This window comes from Hemitrygon akajei, chromosome 3, assembly GCF_048418815.1.
Source record: "Hemitrygon akajei chromosome 3, sHemAka1.3, whole genome shotgun sequence".
NCBI lineage: Eukaryota > Metazoa > Chordata > Chondrichthyes > Myliobatiformes > Dasyatidae > Hemitrygon > Hemitrygon akajei.
Window position 1 is genome coordinate 31,725,537 of NC_133126.1, and position 21,834 is coordinate 31,747,370.

The 21,834-nt window shown below is 47.4% G+C and overlaps 1 protein-coding gene across 1 annotated transcript in view; it reads left to right on the forward strand.

The window, feature by feature from the left end:
- The window catches only part of ift43 (intraflagellar transport 43 homolog (Chlamydomonas)), a 30,065-nt gene extending 8,656 nt beyond the window's left edge, over positions 1 to 21,409 (forward strand). The window contains exons 3-9 of the mRNA XM_073039486.1: positions 6,985 to 7,049; positions 9,200 to 9,232; positions 10,336 to 10,382; positions 17,143 to 17,215; positions 18,223 to 18,298; positions 19,243 to 19,305; positions 21,181 to 21,409. Of these exons, the coding sequence (XP_072895587.1) occupies positions 6,985 to 7,049; positions 9,200 to 9,232; positions 10,336 to 10,382; positions 17,143 to 17,215; positions 18,223 to 18,298; positions 19,243 to 19,305; positions 21,181 to 21,303 (480 nt within the window). The 3' untranslated portion in view covers positions 21,304 to 21,409. The remainder of the gene's footprint in view (positions 1 to 6,984; positions 7,050 to 9,199; positions 9,233 to 10,335; positions 10,383 to 17,142; positions 17,216 to 18,222; positions 18,299 to 19,242; positions 19,306 to 21,180) is intronic.
- The last annotated feature ends 425 nt before the right edge of the window (positions 21,410 to 21,834 follow it).

Sequence of the window (21,834 nt, forward strand, 5' to 3'; positions counted from 1 at the left end):
AAGACAGCAGCTATACTTTATTAGGAGTTTGAAGTGATTTGGCGTGTCAAAAAAAACACTCAAAAACTTCTATAGTTGTACTGTGGAAAGCATTCTGACAGACTGCATCACTGTCTGGTATGGAGAGGCTACTGCATGGGACAGAAAGAAGGTTGTAAATCTGGTCAGCTCCATCTTGGGCACTAATACACAAACTATCCAGGACATCTTTAGGGAGTGATGTCTTAGAAAGGCAGCGTCCATTATTAAGGACCTCTGGCATGCAGGGCATGCCCTTTTCTCACTGTTACCATCAGGTAGGAGGTACAGAAGCCTGAAGGCACACACTCAGCGATTCAGGAACAGCTTCTTCCCCTCTGCCATCCGATTCCTAAATGGACATTGAAGCTTTGGACACTACCTTTTTTTTATGTACAGTATTTCTGTTTATGCACATTTTTAAAAAGTATTCAATATACGTAACTGATTTACTTGTTTATTATTATTGTTTTTTTCATTCTCTCTGCTAGATTATGTATTGCATTGAACTGCTGTTGCTAAGTTCACGTCACATGCCAGTGATAATAAATGTGATTCTGATTTGATCCTGAAAAATGAACAAAAAGAAAAATCATAATCAGAACAGTCAGCTGTGAAGTATAAAAATCTCTAGACCTGGATCAGGTGTATGTGAGGTCACTGAGGAAAGTAAGAGTGAAAACAATGATGACTACAATCTTCCATTGTCCTAGTGTGGAGGTCAGCACCCCACCAGCTCACCAAAACCTCAGCCAGTTCAAACCAGCACACAGAGCACTGGGGGAAGTCAGTGGGTCAGACAGCATCTGTGGAGGGAAACAGCCAGAATGGCAAGGAAGGGACAGAGACTTAAACCAGAACTAGACCACCATCAGGGAAAGTAGGTAATGAGTTAAAACTGGAGGTGCACCATCTGAAGCACAAAGTGTTCAGACCAAGACAGATGAAGTAATAGTGTAAATAGAGATAAATGGATTTGATCTGGTAGAGATAGAGTGCGACCCAGGTTGAGAACCATCCTTTCCCAGGGGATATGAGTCACAGTAAGGGTGAGCAAAAAGGCTCTGGTCATCCTGAGGTGGTTTGCAGCCGTAAAGGAGAAGGGCGAGTATTAGGACAGAGATTAACTACAGGTGACACTCCGGAGCATTGGATGGCAGAAAGCCACAGTGGGAATGGTTTATAGCATCCAATGCACAGAGCATGAACTCAGAAGTTTGTGGCATTCAACAAGTGTCATGCAATAATTATGAGGACCCTTAACCTTCACTTGGAAACTGGACTTGGGGATGAGCTAATGGAATTCCTCTGATGTTTAACTCATCTGCCTCTGACATTTAGTGTTTCTCTACAGTGAGGAGGAGCAGGATAGTCCAGATAAATTCATGGAAAAAGAAGATAGGAATAGGATTTGGCATCCCAGCAATTTTTCACTGATTCCAAGTATGGAGCTGTGTGAAAACGTGCCTCGTTGTTATGAAGTGGTTTGGGAAGATTGAACAACATTTAGCCAGGGCAATGTATGCAAGGAATTCTCCACAGTGCTGGGAGGATGTAATTCCAACTATTTCATGGATTGCATGCCTTTGAGATTACTTCCATGTTTTAAAAACCTCCTGCTCTTGGAGTTCATTGTGTCTTAGGGAGATGTAGCAAGGCAACAGGCTCTCCAGCCATACACACCATGACGGATATCAGCCAACCTGCATTAATCACAGTTTATTCTCTCCACACGTATGCCAGATATGGTATATTATGATCACATCTGATCAATGAATTGTCTATATAATGCCAGTGATCATATTATGATCACTAACTCCTAAGCATTCCTTTACCTTAAGCTCCCAAATCAAATCATATGGGCGAGTATAGGCCCACAGCCATCAAATGCTCCTCATTCATTAACCCTTTCATTCCCCGGGTCATTCTCATGAACCTCCTCTGGACATGTAATGGAGAAATTCAGAACATTACATCCTGTTACAAATTCATCCTGTTGAATTCCAAATTACTACCAAAAAAGCTTGAGGTATGGATTAAGAACTGATTTTTACAGAGTTTATGTGGAGAAAAAAAACGAATAAACAGAATATGTGATTGAAACAAGTTTTGTCAATTTTTGTGAGATTCATATTACAGGCTATCACGATGTAGGCAGTTTTCTAAAATCATAGCATGGGGATGTACTGTGTTTGTTAGCTGAAAAGTGATTGGTCAGTGTTGGTGTTGAAAGGACCCTGCACTAATGGGAAGTTGGTTCACGTTGTGATGGGTTTGCTGCTGCCATTGTTTGCCTTTCCTTCATTTAAACACCTGCTCTCCTTTGGACCCTAACAGCTTTCCAGTCCTCCAGGAAAGTGGCACCTCCTGTGGTTGTAAAAGGGTTGCTTGAAGTACTAGTGGTGGGACATAGCGTCTGTTGCTCACACAATCCGTGTTATGCACACAGTCAGTGCTGGGACACAATCCCTGTTGCACACACAGTTCCTGTTACACACGCGGTCTCTTAGAAACACGGTCAGTGCTGGGACCCAGTCCCTGTTACGTAAGCGGTCAATGCTTGGATGTGATCTATGTTAAATGCACGTGGTCCCTGTTGCACACACGCAGTCCATATTACACATGTACGGTCTCTGTTTCACACACACACACCGAGTTAGTAGTCGTCGGTCACAGTCCCTGTTACCCACACCAGTCACTGCTGAGACACTCAGTCTCTGCTCCTCATGTATGTTTGCACAGTTTCCTGTCTTGTCATGAAAGCTTGGACCCGTCCCCCTGCCCTGGATTCTTAGCTAGTAGAAATAACCACCCTATTAGCTCCTCATAATATCTTGAATGTTTAAATCACATCAGCTTTCAGATTCCAAGGATTACAATGCTGGTTTGTGTAATCTTTTTGCAATTTAACCCTTGGAGTTCCAATACCACTCAGCTCTTCAAGTTGTGGCCAAACTCTGCAGTGTGTGTCACGGTGACATAGCCAGTTAGGGTGCAGAAAACTGCTCAAAGGAGCAATGAGAGAAATGACCAGAATCTGCCTGTACTGATGACATCTGAGGGATTAGTGTTGGTCACAATCAGAGGGCTGCACTCACAAATACTGCTGTGCCATCTTTTACATCTGTCACAGTAAGGGAGTTATAGAAAATACACAGCACAGAAACAGGCCCTTCAGCCCAATGTATCTGCAGACCAGGTTGCTGATCTGTGCTTGTCCCATTTGCCTACATTTGACCCATATCCTTCTCATCCATATACCTGTCCATGGTACATTGTAATTGTACCTGCCTCGACCACTTCATCAGGCAGCTCATTCTCCACATCCACCAACCTCTCTAAATCTTTCCTCTCATCTTAAAGCTGTATGTCTAGATTCAGATTCTCCAACCCTGAGGAAAACTGTGTCTGTGACCTTAGCCATGCCACTCATGATTTTATAAACCTTGATAAGGTCACCCCCATGTGCTCCATGGAAAACAGCCCCAGCTTATCCAGTCTCGCCTTGTAACTCAAGCCTCCAGTCCTGATAACATTCTTGTAATTGGAATTGGTTTATTAATCTCACATGTACCAAGGTTAAGTCAAAAGCCTGTCTTGCATACTGTCCATAAAGATGATGACACAGTGCACTGAGGTAAAGCAATAACAGAAGGTAGAATAAAGTATAACAGTTCCAGAGTAAGTGCAGTGCAGATAGATGATAAGGTGCAAGGTCATAACAAACAAGAGTAGTGGATTTTCAGAAGGCTTTTGCCAAGGTGGTGCATACAAGGCTGCTAAACAAGTTAAGAGCCCATGGTGTTAGAGGCAGGATACCTGCATTGGTACATGACTGGCTGGCTGACAAAAGTCAGAGACTGACAATAAAGGAGTCCTTTTCAAATTGTTGCCAGTGATGAGTGATGCTCTGTAGGGGTTAGTGATGGGACTGCAACATTATACATTAATGACCTGAATGAAGGGACTGGGGCATTGTTTGCCGATGATACCAAGACAGTAGGAAGGCAGTTAGTGTGGTGGAGGCAGGGAGTCTACGGTCGGACTTGGACAGGATGGGAGAGTTCTAGCTGTATCTGTGCCAGGTCCCAGATTCCCGGGAAGAGAATATGTCCTCGTCCTCCCTTCAGCCTTTTTCCCACACTTCATTAGTCATCTCTTATTTTAGGCAACATGACTTCTCAGCATTCCTAAGCAGTTTATTTTTGAAAATTAAGAAGAAAATCAAAGAGTTTATTGAATTGAGAGAGTCTCCTTCTGCGAATGCAAAGTATTCAATCCTTTCTTCGTTTATTTACTCCTGTGTCAACTGAAAGCAATGACCCATGGAGTAAGGATTTCATACACACTGCAAAAGGAGGACAAAATTTGCCAACTGTAATGGGGGGGGGGGAACAGCCTCATACTGGCTACAACTGTGGGGGGGGGGGGGGAGGATAGCAGCACATCTGTAGCTGTGGGGCAGTCCCACACCAGGGTAACAGACTCAGGTCGCCTGCAACTAGGAGTGATGGCCCCAGACCAATGAACAGTAGGACAGCCCCATGCTGACGAAAATGGGGAACAGTCCCACTCTGTCTGTAATTGTAGGCCACCACCACACTGACACCAACAGGGGTGACTGTCCAACACTGACTGTAATTGTAGGATGGCCGCCCACTGACTTTGTGGGACTGTCCCACACTGCTTGTAATGGGGGGAACAGTTCCATACCAGCTGTAGCTTTCTACAGTCACTGTACCTTTATAGAAACGTGCAAGGGTTTTTGGTGACATACTAAATCTCCTCAGACTCCTAATGAAATAATGAAGCCACTGACATGCCTTCTTCATGACAGCATCAACGTGTTGGGCCCAGGATCGATCACCTGTGAGATGTTGATAGCTAGGAACTTGAAACTGCTCACTCTTTCCATCACTGACCCCTTGATGAGGACTGGTGTGTGTTCTCCTGACTTCCCCTGAAGTCCACAATCAGTTCTTTGATCTTACTGTTGTTGAGTGTGAAGTTGTGACACCACTCAGCCAGCTGCTCTATTTCACTGCTGTACGCCTCCTCATTGCCATCTTGAGATTTTACCAACAGCCCGTTCCGGTCCAAAGACATTGACACCACAGCCACCAAAAAAGCTCATGATTGTTCTTCTGTTAAAGTAATTCCACATGTCCCCTTTGAACCTCTCCAGTTTTTATTGATGCATTATAGAAAGCATCCTATCCAAATGCATCATGGCTTACCAACTACTCTGCCTGAGATCACCAAAGACTGCAGAGAGCTGTGGACACAACCTCTCCTCCAAGTCTACACTTCCTTCTGCAACCATCTTACTCAAAGGTACCATTCTCTCTTCTCTTCCCTTCCATGCACCCATCTACACTGGGGAATCGGTGATGGAGTGAGTCAGTAGCTTTAAATTGCTGAGCATCGGCATATCGGATGACCTGTCCTGGGCCCAGCACATAAGGAAAGCGTGCCAGTTTCTTTTTACTTTCTTGGAAGTATGCTTGTCACTGAACACTGGGACAAGCTTCTACAGATGTGCTGTTGAAAGTATGCTGACCGGTTGCATCATGGTCTGGTACAATTCAAATACACAGGAATATAAGAAACTGCAGAGTTGACTCAACCCAATACATCACGGACTCATCCCTCCCCACCATCGGTAGCATCTACTGGAAGTGCTGCCTCAAGGAGGAAACATCTTTCCTCAAAGATCCCCACAACCCAGGCTATGCCATCTTTTCACAGCCACCTTTGGGCAGGAGGTAAGCAAGCTGAAGTCCCACACCACCAGGTTCAGGAACAGCTACTTCAACATTTGGATCAATTCGCATAACCCTAATCACTATTGTTTAGCAACACAGTGACCATTAAAATGAACTTTGTTTTTTTTCTGTTCTAATTACATTTTTCTTTGTGAAAATTGTTTAACTTGTTTTTTGTGAATGCTGTATATCTGCTGGTATGTACCTGCAATGCTGTTGCATGTGAGTTTTTCATTACTGTACAATGATTTGATCTTTATGAACAGTATTCAAGACAAGCTTTTCACCGAATCTTGGTACAGGTGACTTTAATAAACCAATGTCTGTGCCCATGATTATAATTTGTCTTTGATTTAATTAATGTTATCTGTTCATTTAATTCTGTGTATTTTGAACACAAAGCAGCCCCATATCATTGCTGCCTCGTTGTTTCTCACACTTGGACCACAGAGCACCACAGCACAGAAACAGGCCCTTTGGCCTTTCTAGTCTGTGCTGAACTGTAATTCTACCTAGTCCCATGACCCCACACGTAACCCTAGCCCTCCATACCTCTCCTGACCAAGTACTTATCCAAACTTCTCTCAAATGTTGCAATCAAATCTGCACCCACCACTTCTGCTTGAAGCTTATTTCACACTTGTACCACCCTTTGAGTGAAGTTCTTCCTCATGTTCCCCTTAAATATTTCATCTGTCACCTTTTCTATTACATCTAGTTCTTGTCTCACCTAACATCAGTGGAAAATGTCTGCATTTACCCTATCTATAATCTTCATAATTTTGTAAACCTCTGTCAAATCTCCCCTCATTCTCCTATGTTCCAGGGAATAAAGTCCTAACCTATTCAACCTTTTCCTATAACTCAGGTCCTCAAGTCCCAGCAACATACTTGTAAATTTTCCCTATACTCCTTCAGTCATATTGATACTGTTCCTGTAGGTAGGTGACCTGAATTGCACACAATACTCCAGATTAGACTTCACCAATGTCTTATACAACTTCAATGTAACATGCCAACTCCTGTACTCACCATGTTCCTGACACTGGCATGCAAGTTATGGCACTGTCGGTCATTGTGGGGTTGTTTGTGAGGAGTCGATTGCACATATCTGGCTACCTCTCTACAGGTTCCACTCTCTGTGCCACTGGCTTTTGTTGCCGTGCACTTGCATGATCTAACCTATTTGCCTTTGTTTCAGGACCCCCCAAGCAAACCCACCCGTCGACTGGGAGGATGGGCAGATGACACCCCCCGCCTCTCCAAGTGAGTGCCGAACGCTTGCAATCACTGCCAGCCTCACCCAATTCAGCCTGACCGTGTGCAGCAGTCACCTGAGATGCCTTCATATCTCAGCATGGGAAGAGAGAACTTCACCCTGTGTCTCCCTGGGGTGGAGAAGGTGAAAGGGAATGTGAGTGAAGTATATCTGATTGAGGGGTGTAGATAGGGGAGACTGCAGGAAACCACTCCCCTCAGCGGAGGAAGCGATGGCACGGTAGTGATGGTGTAACTGTTGCAGCATCTGTGATGAGCAATCGGGGTTCAATTCCCACTGCTGTCTGTAAGAATTGTGTATGCTCTCCCCATGACTACTTAGGCTTCCTCTGGGTGCTCTGGTTTCTTCTCATATCCCAAAGACATACAGGTTAGGATGAGTAAGTTGTAGGCATGCCATGTTGACACCAGAAGCATGACAACATTGTGAACTGCCGCCAGTACATATTTGGACTGTGTTAGATGAAAGTAAAGTGGAGGGCAATGTAGGAGGGAAGGTTTAGATCGATCTTAGAGTAGGTTTAAAGATCAGCACAATATTGGGGCCAAAGAGCCTGTACTGTCTATAATGGACTATGTAGATCCCTGTCACCGAGCCACTCCTCTCTTCCTTCAGCGCCCCAAGAGTTTCAGGTGTAATTGGGCGTGGTTATTGAATGTGTGGACCATAAGATATAGGAGCCGATTTAGGCCATTCGGCTGTCAAGTCTGCTCCACCATTTCACCGTGGTTGATCCATTTCCCTCTCAACCCTATTTTCCTGCCTTCTCCCTGTAACCTTAGCCCTGGCTAATCAAGAACTTATTAACCTGCACCTTAAATACACCCAATGACTTGAACTCCTCAGCCTCCTGTGGCAATAAATTCCACAGATTTACCACCCTCTAGTGAAAGAAATTCCTCTTCATCTTTGTTCTAAGTGACATTCCTCTATTCTGAAGCTGTGCCCTCTGGTCCCAGAGGGATGTGATGTGTCGGGGCCCTTCTGTTGGCCTCTCCAGCACATTGCTGGCAACTGGGGAGCAGGGAACAGTTGTGCAGAGTAGTCAGCAGCAGTGAAGTAGGGTGCAGCTGTGGAGAGGTGCCAGCACTGACATTAACAGCAGAGGGCGGCGTTGCCTCAGCACCAGCCTGTGGTTGAATAGACAAGGTGTTTGTCAGCAACACACCGAGGTGGGGTAGAGATCCTGATCCAGTCTCACCTTCAATCAGGGGCTAACTCTTCCCTATCTACTAACTCTCCCTCACCACCTCACTACTACTCGCTCCCTCCCTCCTCTTAGTCCCCCTCCACCCCTTCCACACCATCCCTTGCTCCTCCATCTCCCCTCCCACCTTTCTTCTCTTCCTCCCCTCCTTGCCCCCTCCTCCCTTCATTCCCCCTCCTTCCCCTCCTTCCTCCCCTCTTTACCCCCCTCTCCCCTCCTTCCTGCTTCCTCCCTCCTTCCCACCTCCCCGCCTTCCCCCTCCTTCCCACCTCCCCGCCTTCCCCTCCTTCCCACCTCCTCCCCTCCTTTCCCCTCCTTACCCCTACTTCCCCTTCCTCCACTCCTTCCTCCCCCTTCCTCCACTCCCTCCCCTTCCTCCACTCCTTCCTCCCCCTTCCTCCACTCCCTCCCCTTCCTCCACTCCTTCCTCCCCCTCCCTCCACTCCTTCCACCCCTTCCTCCTTCACCCTCCCCTCTCCTTCCTCCCCCTCTCCTTCCCCTCCCCCTCTCTCCCCTCCCTCCCCTCACCCCCTCCCTCTTCCCTTACCCCCTCCCCTCCCCCTTACCCCATCCCTCCGCCTTACTCCCCCTCCCCCTTACTCCCTCTCCTCCTCCCCTTCCCCCTCCCCCTCCTTCTCCCCTGCCCCTTTCCCCTCTCCCCCTCACTCTTCCCCTCCCCCCCACCTCACCCTGTCCCCCTCTCCCCCATCTTGCCCTGACCCTCTCTCCCTTTGTCCCTTCACGCACTCTGTCTACACCGTACCATCGCACTCTCTGGGATCAGACACAGTGAGGTTCCCTCCACACCATCCCATCACAAACAGCTGTGATAGTGATGTCAGTATTTTCTTTGGCTTGTAACAACTTGACTGGGTAAAATCTCAATGTTATTGAGTGCTGATGTGACTGTGCTCACTCTTTTATTTTCAGATCTGGTCGAAAGGTGTCGGATGAACTCGAGGAGTAAGTACCTCATAAAACCCTGCCTAGCTACGCTCTGGGGGCCCCCTTCCTCTAATCTTCCAGAAGGCGGCAAGTGGAGTTCAGGATGTGTGTTTCTTCTGATTGACTGTGGCTGTCCATGACATCCCCCAGCCCTCATCTTGAGCATCTGAATACTAGCATTCCCTTTTCCCACCGCCTTTCTCCCCACCCACCCTCCCCATATCTACCTCACCCTCAACCACCTGCTTTTCCCTCTGTCTTTCCCCCACCCTCACCCCCCTCTGTTCCCTCCTCCTCCAGCTGCCAATCCTCCTGCCAAGTGAGGGGATTTGTGTGTCAGCTGGTTTGTATTTGTTTGTGTGTGTGTGATGGGAAGGTGGGTGTGAGTGTGAGAGCTTTAGAGAGGGTGTTGCAGGGATTTGCCAGGATGCTGCCTGGACTAGAGGGCATGTCTTATCAGGATAGGTTAATAAACTAGGGCTTTTCTCTTTGGAGCGAAGGAGACTGAGAGATGACTTAATACAAGTGTACAGTACAAGATGATAAAGAGACATTGATCAGGTGAATGGCCAGATACCTCTTCCCAGCACTGAAATGGCTAATACAAGGGGCATGATTTTAGGAAGACTGGAAGAAGTATAAGGGGGATGTTTGGGGTAGGTCTTACCCAAAGAAAGTGGTGGGTACGTGAAACTTGCTGCCAGGGGTGGTTGTAGAGGCAGATGCATTAGGGATGTTTAAGAAACTTCAATGGACACACAGTTGATAGAAAAATGCAGGGCTGATAAGGAGGGAAGGGTTAGATTGATCTTAGAATAGGTTATAATGTTGGCACAACATCGAATGCTGTGCTGTGATGATGTTCTCGATGTGTGTGAGTGTGAGATGCCGGGTGTTTGTGTGTAGATGTGCACACTGTGAATGTGAACCTGTACTGTATTGTACACTAGTGATGTGCTCTGGGTGGAGAAGGTTTGTCGAGAAGGGAGGGGGTGCTTGTTTGGTGGTCGCTTGCTGCATACAGCTTTAATTAACTTTTCTGTGAAAGGGTTCATTCAAACCGTGTTGGGGCACCATTCTGGACTGTATGTATGATCCTAATCTTAGTTTGTCCTCTCCAGCAACCGATTGAGGCCCCAGAGCCCTGAGGACTCAGATGATGATGGAGGTGAGTGTGGAGGTGCTGTGGATCGGGAAGGGGGGGGATGGTGGTGGACTGAACTAGGATATCCTCATCAACAACCACAGAGTAAACTGTACAGCCACATACCTCCCCCACCATCGTAATTGTTCAATTTTCTGTCTGAATCAAAAAGGCAAAATAAGTAAAAAGAGCTGAATGTATCATCTAAATAAAAGATTAGGATCAAGAGCACACTTCACTCTGCCGCCTGTTTACTGATGAGGTTCTGCTGTATATCAATCAATCGGTTGTGAAATGGAATTTTTGCCTTTGTTTAAGCTGCTGCGCTTGCCCTCTCATTCTTAGCTGTTAGGCTGGGACAGCGACGGTGAATATTTTGCACAATCATGTGTCAAATAAAAAAGAGCTTTTCATAAAGTGGCTCGAAATGAGATTAGAATTTGCAACCTAATGTAAAATGGCTGGTGCCTAATGCAAGCTATCTGTGTTCGAGCAAGCCATGACACTTGTGTTGAGGATGGCACTGAAGTGCTTAGTTTCAGTGATGAAGAGGTTTGATGAGATCAGGCACTCGATGCCGGCCAGGATGCAGCTGCAACCTGTTGCTGCCTGGTCTGAGATAGGTCCATTCATCAGAGAATGCTAGCAGCCCAGCAGTTGGCACAGTGTGGAAACCCTCACTCTGTGTTTGACCCTGGGAGTGTGAGATGGGACAGTGTAGAGGGAACTTCACTCTGTGTCTGACCCCAGAAATGTGTGATGAGATAGTGTAGAGGGAACTTCACTCTGTAACTGACTCCAGAAGTGTGTGATGGGACAGTGTAGAGGGAACTTCACTCTGCGTCTGACCCCAGAAATGTGTGATGAGATAGTGTAGAGGGAACTTCACTCTGTAACTGACTCCAGAAGTGTGTGATAGGACAGTGTAGAGGGAACTTCACTCAGTGTTTGACCCCGGGAGTGTATGTTGGGACAGTGTAGAGGGAGTTTCGCTCTTGTGTGATCCCAGAAATGTGTAATAAGACAGTGTAGAAACCTTTGGTCTGTGTCTGACCACTGGAGTGTGTGATGAGATAGTGTGGAGGGAGCTTCACTCTGTGTCTGTCCAGGAGTGTGTGATGAGACAGTGCAGAAGACTGTGTCTGACCCTGGAAATGTGTGAGGAGAATTGGAATTAGTTTATTATTATATGTCCTAAGGTACAGTGGAAAGATTGCCTTTCATGCTCACAAACAATAGAAAATCTGCAAATGCTGGAAATCAGGACTTGACGAAGGGTCTTGGCCGAAACGTCAACTGTTCTGTTTTCCATCTGAGCTCCTCAGCACTTTGTGTGTGTTTCTTGGATTTCATACTATTCATACAAATCATTACACAATGCATTGAGGTCATACAAGGTAAAACAATAACAGAATGCAGAATAAAGTATAGTAGCTATAGAGAAGGTGTGAGGAGGTAGATAACAAGTTGCAAAATCATAATTTAGATTATGAGGTCCAGAATCTATCTTATTGTACTAGAGAACCAGAAGCTGTCCTTGAGCCAGGTGGTACATGCTTTTAGGCCTGATGGGAGGTCCAGGTCTAGGATTATGATGTCTGCTTTACTGAGGTAGTGAGATGTACAACCAGTCTTAGAGGGGAGATTGGTTTCACAGATGTGCTGAACTGTGTCCACAGCTCACTGCAGTCTCATGTGCAGAGCAGTTGCCATACCAAGCTGTCATGCATCTGGATGGAATGCTTTCTATGGTACATTGATAAAAATTGTAAGAGCCATTGGGTACAAGCCAAATTCCTTTCGTCGCCCGAGGAAGTAGAGATGTTGATGAGATTTCTTGGCCATGGTATCTCTTTGATTGGACCAGAACCGACTGCTGGTTATGTTCACTCCTAGGAACCTGAAGCTCTCAATCTTCTCAGCCTCAACTCCATTGCTGTAGACAGGGGCACATACACCACCCCTTTCTGAAGTCAAAGACTGGCTCTTCTATTTTGCTGATGCTGAGGGAAAGGTTGTTGTCATGACACCATGTCACTAGGCTCTCTGTCTTGTTCTTGTACTCCAGCTCATTGTTATGTCTTAGATAGGCACATGGATCTGTGGTTAAGAAGGCGTGCGGTGTATTGGCCTTCCTCAATTGTAGACTTGAATTTAGAAGCCGAGAGTATTGTTGCAGCTATATAGGACCCTGGTCAGACCCCACTTGGAGTGCTCTGCTCAGTTCTGGTCGCGTCACTACAGGAAGGATGTGGAAACCATAGAAAGGGTACAGAGGAGATTTACAAGGATGTTGCCTGGATTGGGGAGCATGCCTTATGAAAACAGGTTAAGTGAATTCGGCCTTTTCTTCTTGGAGCAACAGAGGATGAGAGGTGACCTGATAGAGGTGTACAAGATAATGAGAGGCATTCATCATGTGGATAGTCAGAGGCTTTTTCCCAGGGCTGAAATGGTTGCCACAAGAGGACACAGGTTTAAGGTGCTGGGGAGTAGGTACAGAGGAGATGTCAGGGTTAAGTTTTTTACTCAGAGTATGGTGAGTGCGTGGAATGGGCTGCCGGCAATGGTGGTGGAGGCAGATACAGTAGGGTCTTTTAAGAGACTTTTGGATAGGTACATGGAGCTTAGAAAAATAGAGGGCTATGGGTAAGCCTAGTAATTTCTAAGGTAGGGACATGTTCAGCACAACTTTGTGGGCCGAAGAGCCTGTATTGCGCTGTAGGTTTTCTATGTTTCTATGGATGAAAGTAAAATGGAGGGTTATGGGAAATGTTGGGTGGAAAGGTTAGATTGATCATGGAGTAGGTTAAAAGTTTGGCACAACATTGTGGTTCTATTTTCTTACTTGCAATGCGGCCCACTACATGGTATCATCTGCAAATGTAAGTGCTGTTAAGCAGAATCTGGCCATGTGGTCATGAACGTACAAGGAGTAGAGGCTGAGGGCGCAACCTTGTGGAGCACCAGTGTTTAGAATAATTGTGGCAATTACTTGTCGATTGCAGCCTGTTGTTCAGGAAATCAAGGGAGAATCTACTTGCTGACTCCCAGGGTGTGGAGTTGGTGACAAGTTTGCTTGAAATTAGAGTAGTAAAGGTGGAAACATGAGGAAATCTGCAGATGCTGGAAATTCAGACAACAACACACACAAAGTGCTGGTGGAACACAGCAGGCCAGGCAGCATCTATAAGGAGAAGCACTGTCGACATTTCGGGCTGAGACCCTTCATCGGGACTAACTGAAAGGAAAGATAGTAAGAAATTTGAAAGTAGTGGGGGGAGGGGAAAATGCAAAATGATAGGAGAAGACCGGAGGGGGTGGGAGCTGGAAAGGTGATTGGTGAAAGTGATACAGAGCTGGAGAAGGGAAAGGATCATGGGACGGGAGGCCTCGGGAGAAAGAAGTGGTGGTGGGGGGGGGGGGGAACACCAGAGGGAGATGGAGAATAGGCAAACAACTAAATATGTCATGGATGGGGTAAGAAGGGGAGGAGGGGCATTAATGGAAGTTAGAGAAGTCAATGTTCATGCCATCAGGTTGGAGCCTACCCAGCCGGTATATAAGGTGTTGTTCCTCCAACCTGAGTTTGGATTCATTTTGACAGTAGAGGATATTCTGATTCTGATATGTTTATCCATGGAAAAACCATCACCAACCTTATCAGCTCTGGGGATCTCTCATACACTGCCACCAAACTCATAGTTCCCACACCCCGCACTTCCCGTTTCTACCTCTTACCCAAGATCCACAAACCTGCCTGTCCAGGTAGACTTATTGTCTCAGCTTGCTCCTGCCCCACCAAACTCATTTCTGCATACCTTGACACTGTCTTATCCCCCTTGTTCAATCTCTTCCCACCTATTTCATGACACTTCTCATGCTTTGAATTTTTTCAATGATTTTAAGTTCCCTGGCCCCCACCGCCTTATTTTCACCATGAACATCCAGTCCCTATATACCTCCATCCCCCACCCGGACGGTCTCAAAGCTCTTCGCTTCTTTTTGGATTCCAGACCTAACCAATTCCCCTCTACCACCACTCTCCTCCATCTAGCGGAATTAGTTCTTACTCTCAATAATTTCTCCTTTGGCTCCTCCCACTTCCTCCAAACCAAGGGTGTAGCCATGGGCACCCGTATGGGTCCCAGTTATGCCTGCCTTTTTGTTGGCTTTGTGGAACAGTCCATGTTCCAAGTCTATACAGGTATCCGTCCCACTCTTTTCCTTCGCTACATCGACGACTGCATTGGCGCTGCCTCTTGCACACATGCCGAGCTCGTTGATTTCATTAACTTTGCCTCCAGCTTTCACCCTGCCCTCAAATTTACCTGGTCCATTTCTGACACCTCCCTCCCCTTTCTTGATCTTTCTGTCTCCATCTCTGGAGACGGCTTATCTACTGATATCTACTATAAGCCTACAGACTTTTACAGCTACCAGGACTATTCCACTTCCCACCCTGTCTCTTGCAAAAATGCTATCCCCTTCTCACAATTCCTCTGTCTCCGCCGCATCTGCTCTCAGGATGAGGCTTTTCATTCCAGGACAAAGGAGATGTCTTCCTTTTTTAAACAAAGGGGCTTCCCTTCTTCCACCATCAACTCTGCTCTCAAACACATCTCTCCCATTTCCCGCACATCTGCCCTCACCCCATCCGCCCACCACCCCACTTGGGATAGAGTTCCCCTTGTCCTCACCTACCACCCCACCAGCCTCCAGGTCCAATGTATAATTCTCCATAACTTCCGCCACCCTCCAACGGGATCCTACTACCAAGCACATCTTTCCCTCCCCCCCCCCTTTCTGCTTTCCGCAGGGATCGCTCCCTATGCGACTCCCTTGTCCACTCGTCCTCCCCATCCCTTCCCACCGTTCTCCCTCCTGGCACTTATCCTTGTAAGCGGAGCAAGTGCTACTCCTGCCCTTACACTTCAGGGCCCCAGACAGTCCTTCCAGGTGGGGCAACACTTCACCAGTGAGTCGGCTGGTGTGGTATACTGCATCCGGTGCTCCCGGTGTGGCCTTTTATATATTAGTGAGACCCGACGCAGACTGGGAGACTGTTTCGCTGAACACCTACGCTCGGTCCACCAGAGAAAGCAGGATCTCCCAATGGCCACACATTTTAATTCTGTCCCATTCCCATTCTGATATGTCTATCCATGGCCTCCTCTACTGTCAAAATGAATCCAAACTCAGGTTGGAGGAACAACACTTTATATACCGGCTGGGTAGCCTCCAACCTGATGGCATGAACATTGACTTCTCTAACATCCGTTAATGCCCCTCCTCCCCTTCTTACCCCATCCCTGACATATTTAGTTGTTTGCCTGTTCTCCATCTCCCTCTGGTGCTTGCCCCCCCCCCCCCACTTCTTTCTCCCGAGGCCTCCCGTCCCATGATCCTTTCCCTTCTCCAGCTCTGTATCACTTTCGCCAATCACCTTTCCAGCTCCCACCCCCTCCAGTCTTCTCCTACCATTTCGCATTTCACCCTCCCCCCACTACTTTCAAATCTCTTACTATCTTTCCTTTCAGTTAGTCCTGACGAAGGGTCTCGGCCGGAAACGTCGACAGTGCTTCTCGTTATAGATGCTGCCTGGCCTGCTGTGCTCCACCAGCATTTTGTGTGTGTTGTAGTAAAGGTGGAGCTGTAGTTAACAAACAATTGTCTAACATAGACGTACAAAAAAGCTGGATGAACTCAGCAGGTCGGGCAGCATCCGTTGAAAGGAGCAGTCAACTTTTCGGGTCAAGACTTGATTTTTCCACGTGATAAGAGGCATAGATCGAGTGGACAGTCAGAGAACTTTTCCCAGGATGGAAATGGCTGATAAGAGGCGGCATAATTTTAAAGTAACAGAAGGAATGTATGGGGGTGGTGGATGTTAGGAGTAAGTTTCTTTTTACACAGAGTGGTGGGTGCTTGGAACACACTGTCAGGGCTGGTGATAGAGGCAGATACATCTGAGAGATTTAAGAGACTCTTAGATAGGCATGTGGGTGAAAGAAAAACAGGCTATGTGGAAGGGAAGAGTTAGATTGCTTTTGGAGTAGGTTAAAATGTCAGGACAACACAGTGGGCCAAAGGGCTTAAACTGTGCTGTAGTGTTCTATAAAATATTCCTGAAGTTGGTGGTGGGACATATGTCCCTCTAAGTGAAATTTCAGTACCAGGAGCAGGAATGGGTCACTAGTTCCCCTCATCTTCTGTCAGTGCTCTACTCCATGTGAATACCCACCAACAGAACGATGATGCCTTTCTGTCAAAAAATCTTTCTGCCTCTTCAGGTATCACCAAAGACCTCCTCCCACCAACTCTGTGCTGTCGAATCACTCAGCTTCACCATGCTGTGAGTGAAGCTGTCACTGCTGATCTCAGTACTGAGTGACTCCCTTGTATCCTGTACCTGTCAGCTTAGCTGGGCCTCAGTGGATCACTGCCTTTCAGTGTCATCTCCTGGAACAAGGACAATTCAGGGGTGACTTGTCGGTGTCAAGGATCTGGAGGTGACATGATGGTGAGCAGTCACCCTCAGGAGGCAGGTTCAGTGTTGGAAGGGACGAGAAGAACATTAGAAAGTTTTTGACAAGAACGGGCCATTCAGTCCAACAAAACTTGCCAAATTCCTATTCACGTAGTGTGTCGATGGACAGGCTTCAGAGGAGTGGGGCGGGCGACAGATTCTTAGATCAATCCCCACAGCTGGAATCTGATCCCCACCGCAGCCCCAGTACCGTGTGCTTCCTGTGACTCTGACTGCACCTGTACTCCACTGCAGACATCCCTGTCATTCCGGACCTGGAGGAGGTACAAGAGGACGACCTAGCCATGCAGGTGGCTGCCCCACCCAGGTAGGCGCAGTGAACACCGGGCTTCCCGCATGCTCCCTCCCCCACCCTCCTGCTGCATAGTGGATGACCTGACTACAGCCTGGGCTCACCACCGGACCTCATGTCTCCCCCCACTCCAGCTGTCTATCACTGCAGCCTGTGTTTCACCCACAGCTGTAACACTGTTCACAGACCTGGACTGCGCCTGTAACCAGGACTATGCCTCTAACACAAACCTGTAGCCCGCACCTGTAACCCATAGTGATAACCAGTACTGGTAGTCCACCCCTGTAACCTGCACTTACAACCTACACATAATCTACACCTGTAGTCCACATGTAACCTGCGCTTATACCCTACACCAATAACCCACACTTATAACCTACACCTGTAGCCCACAACTGTAACCTGCACTTATAACCTACACCCCTTTTAAACCTCCACTCTCAGTTTAAACCTGTGTTCTCTAGTTATAGACTACGCTACCCTGGAAAAAAGAACATTGACTATCCATCTTATACCTTATGATATTATAAACCTCTCTGAGGCCATCCTTCAGATTCCTGCGCTCCAGGGCTGTCCAGTCTCTCCTGATATCTCACATTTCATGCCCCCATATTGAACCTTTGAGAAGTTCAATCAGTACAATTTGCAGGCCTAATTATTTAGAGTGGGATGTCAGGTTGGGGTGAGGGAAGGGGTGGGATGTCTGGATTCAGTTGGTGTGTAGAGGGTTGGGGACTGAGATATGGAAGTGCATGGATAATAATCAGGAAGGAAAAGTGGAAAGCTCCCTCCACCCCACCCTGCTATTAGGGAACCTGCACTAATATTGGATAAGGTGTCACGGTGGGAGGTACCCAGTGGCTGGGTCACTGAGGAGGGAGATACCCTGTGAACAGGGTCACTGAGGGGGGAGATACTCTGTGCATGAATCACTGAAGAGAAATGTTCCCAAGACCAGGTACATCGATGAGGGAGATACCCTTTGCCGAGGTACTCCAGAATTAACCAGCCAATTCTCTCAGTGTCCAGGTGAATCGGGTGATGACATACCGTGACTTGGATAATGATTTAATAAAGTACGGAGCATTCCAGACTCTGGTGAGTGCATTATTCCTGACCATACCTGACACCAGAGTGGGTTAGTGCCAGGAGAGACCATTTCCAACATTGGGAGTGGATTAGATCCAGGAAAGATCAGTTCTGACACTGGGAATGGGTTGGTCCAGAGAGATCGTTCCCAACACCAGGAGTGCTTTAGTCCCAGGAGAGACCATTCCTGACATTGGAGTGGATTAGTCCTGGGAAAGAGTGTTCCTGACACTGGCAGTGGGCTATTCTTGGGAAAGACTGTTCCTCACATTAGAAGTGGGCTAGTCCTGGGCGAGACCATTCCTGACACCAGGAATGGGTTAGTCCCAGGAGAGACTGCTCCAGACACTGGAAAAGGGTTAGTTCCTGGAGAGACTATTCCTGACACTAGAAGTGGGTTAGTCTCGAGAGAGAGACCATTCCTGACAATGGGAGTGAGTTATTCCCAGGAGAGACTATTCCCAACACTGGGAATGGGTTAGACCCAAAAGTGGCTGTTCTTGACACTGAGAATGGGCTAGTCCCAGGGGAGACAATTCCCAATACTGGGAGTGGGTTAGTCACAGGAGAGACAATTCCCAACACTGGGAGTGGGTTAGTCACAGGGGAGGTCATTCTCAACACTGGGGGATGGTTAGTCCTAGGGGGAATTGGTCCCAACACTGGGAATGGTCAAGTTCTGGACATAGTGTTCAGGGAACAGTTGTACCCAAACTTCTGCTATGGCTGTCCATCACCCTGTACTCACTAGTCTCTGTGGGCTTAAGGTTATCAAGCACTGTTACTCTCCAGTGTTCACTGTTTACGAGAGACCGCCAGTCTATCCAAGTGTTTGGCCAATATCTAGCCCCACACATGGCCACCTGTCCAGTTTTGTCTGGGAAGGGTTTTTGGGTGGTGAACTATTGACGAATGCCTGTGCTAAAGCGCAGTCCGATGTGCTGTTTTTACAGGATGGAGACATTGACCTGAAACTGCTGAGTCAGATGTTGTCAGCGGAACAGGATGTCCGAGAGGTGAGGGATCCTCAGCACCTGGCATCTGCCTGGGGTGGTAAATGTGTGACCAGGCTTTTAGCATCTGAGAGAGAAAACAAACGAGAAAGAGAGAATGAATAGGAGGGCTATAGATAACACGAATGAAGGAACAAAGAGAGGGGGAAAAAATAATGAGAGAGTATGAGGGAGAGAAAATGAAAGTGAATGAGAGAGAGCAAAAGAGAGAAGACGAGAGAGGAGAGTGTGAAAGAGAAGAAAAAACAGAAGTGAGAAAAGAAAGCTCGAGTGGTTGACCAAATGCCCACGTGACTGTGATCACCTCACTGTTGGGGGTGGGAGAGAGGGGTGTGGGGAGAGTGGCGATAGAAGGAATGAGAAGAGTTGAGTGGATGGGTGGTGAAGGGATGATAGTGGGGAATGGTAGAAGGGGTTGGGAGGGTGTGGTGGAGGTTTTATTTAGGGATACAGCACGAAACAGGCCCTTCCAGCCTAATGTGCTCAACCACCCAGCAATCTACCTATTTAACACCAGCCTAATCAAAGGACAATTTACAATGGCCTATTAACCTACAGTCCGGTACGTCTTTGAACTGAGGGAGAAAACTGGAGAACCTGGAGGAAACCAACACAATTCACAGGGAGAACATACAAACTCCTTACAGATAGCGCTGAAATAGAACTCTGGAATGCCCTAGCTGTACTAGCACCATTCTAACCGCTATACTACCATGGTGTCCAAGGTGGAGGGGGTTAGTGGTTGGTGGTGAAGGTGAGTGGGAGGGGATGCTGGTGGAAGGGGTTGAAGGCTAGTTAGCAGAGGGCTGATGAAGGAGAAGAAGGGAAGTGGAGGGAGTGAGGACCAGACAAGGGGAGTGATATTGGAGCCATGTGGTTCTCAAGGATGGGGTAATAAGACCAGAGAAAGGTGGAATTGCCCACTGGCTCTGGCAGTGTCTGCGGAGAGGAGCAGTTTATGTTCTGGGTGTAATTACAGCTCGGAGATAAATGGATGGAAATTGCTGAGATCAAAATGAGAGGGAGGTGCCCTGTGGTGTGTGGACAGATGAGGAATGGCTGTGTCTGTGGGGTCAGATGGAGGATTACAGTGACAGCAGAGGGCTCGGGGTCAGACCCCAAGCCGTGTACTGACCACAGGTCTCACCTGACTTGGTTTTGGTCTGCAGTACAGAGGAGGTAGTGATGTGGCTACTGAATGGCCTGAAACTCTCCAGGACCACCTGCATATCTCCGATCTCCAGCCCTGATACCAGTCACTGTGTGTGTCACCCATTGTTCAGTGTGTTTTACCTATCACCCTGTATGTGTCACCCATTGCCTTGTTTCCCTCGCCTTGGGCATGTCACCTGTCGCTCTGTGAGTTTGTCTCCCGTTGCTCTGTGTGTCACTCTTTGCTCTCTGTGTGTGCCATCCGTGTCTGTGTGTGTGACCTCTGTCACTGTGTGTCACCCATTATTCTTTGTGTATGTAACACCTTGCTCTATGTGTGTCACCCTTCGCCCTGTGTATGTGGACCCCTCACCCTGTGTACGTGTGTGTCTTCCATCCCATACCTCTGTGTGTTACCTTGCTGCGAATCCATGAGTTCCCTGGATACCGAAGATGGCCGGTCTTGTCATTAGAGGACTGTGTATGTGTGTGGATGGGTACTTAAGAGGGAGGGAGGAATGGGGGGTGTTTGGCTGTTGCTTGATTTGTTCTGTTTTGTTATGTTCTGTGGACATACTGTAGTGGAGATGGAATGTGTGGCAACACTTGCTGGGTGCTTCCAGCACATCCTTGGGTGCGTTGGTTGTTAATGTTAATGATGCATTTCACTGTATGTTTCAATGTACATGTGATAAATAAATCTGAATCGGTTGTGCCCTTGTCCAGGAGGACGAATGCTGGAGCTGGGACCAACTCTTTACAGAAGTGTCCTCGGAGCTACTGACAGAACGCGAGGAGCGCAGTGGGCAGGACGAGGAGGACCTGAGGCTGCTGACAGCTCACTCCTGACCAGGAGATCACGCAGGCCTGTCCTCTGTGGCTTCCTTTGTGTTTGGGGCTTGCCTCTGACTTCACGCTCTGAGGCTGTAAAATAAGAATTTGCTTTTATACCTCTTTTCTTCTATTGATCTACTTTGTTGCTTGTGTTGTGGTTAGTGAAGGGCTAGCTGAGTGCCTGTCACAGTGTATTCACTAATTGCAGTGTGTAACCAGTCTCTCACACAGAGACACATTCTCATCTACACCACTAAGCATAATTACACTCAATGTGTGTGTGTGTGTGTGTCAAGAAACTGCAAGAGTCAAAATACATTGATGGGAGCTATTTACAGACCTGCGAACAGGAGCCAGGGTACAAATTACAACAGGAGATAGAGAAGGCATGTTCAAAAGGGCAAAGTTACAATGGTTTTGAGGGACTTCGATGTGCAGGTAGATTGGAAAAATCAGGTTTTTGCTGGAGAAGGAATTTGTCGAATGCCTACAAGATGGTGAGCATCTTTGGTTACGCCCACCAGGGAAAAGGCAATTCAGAATGGG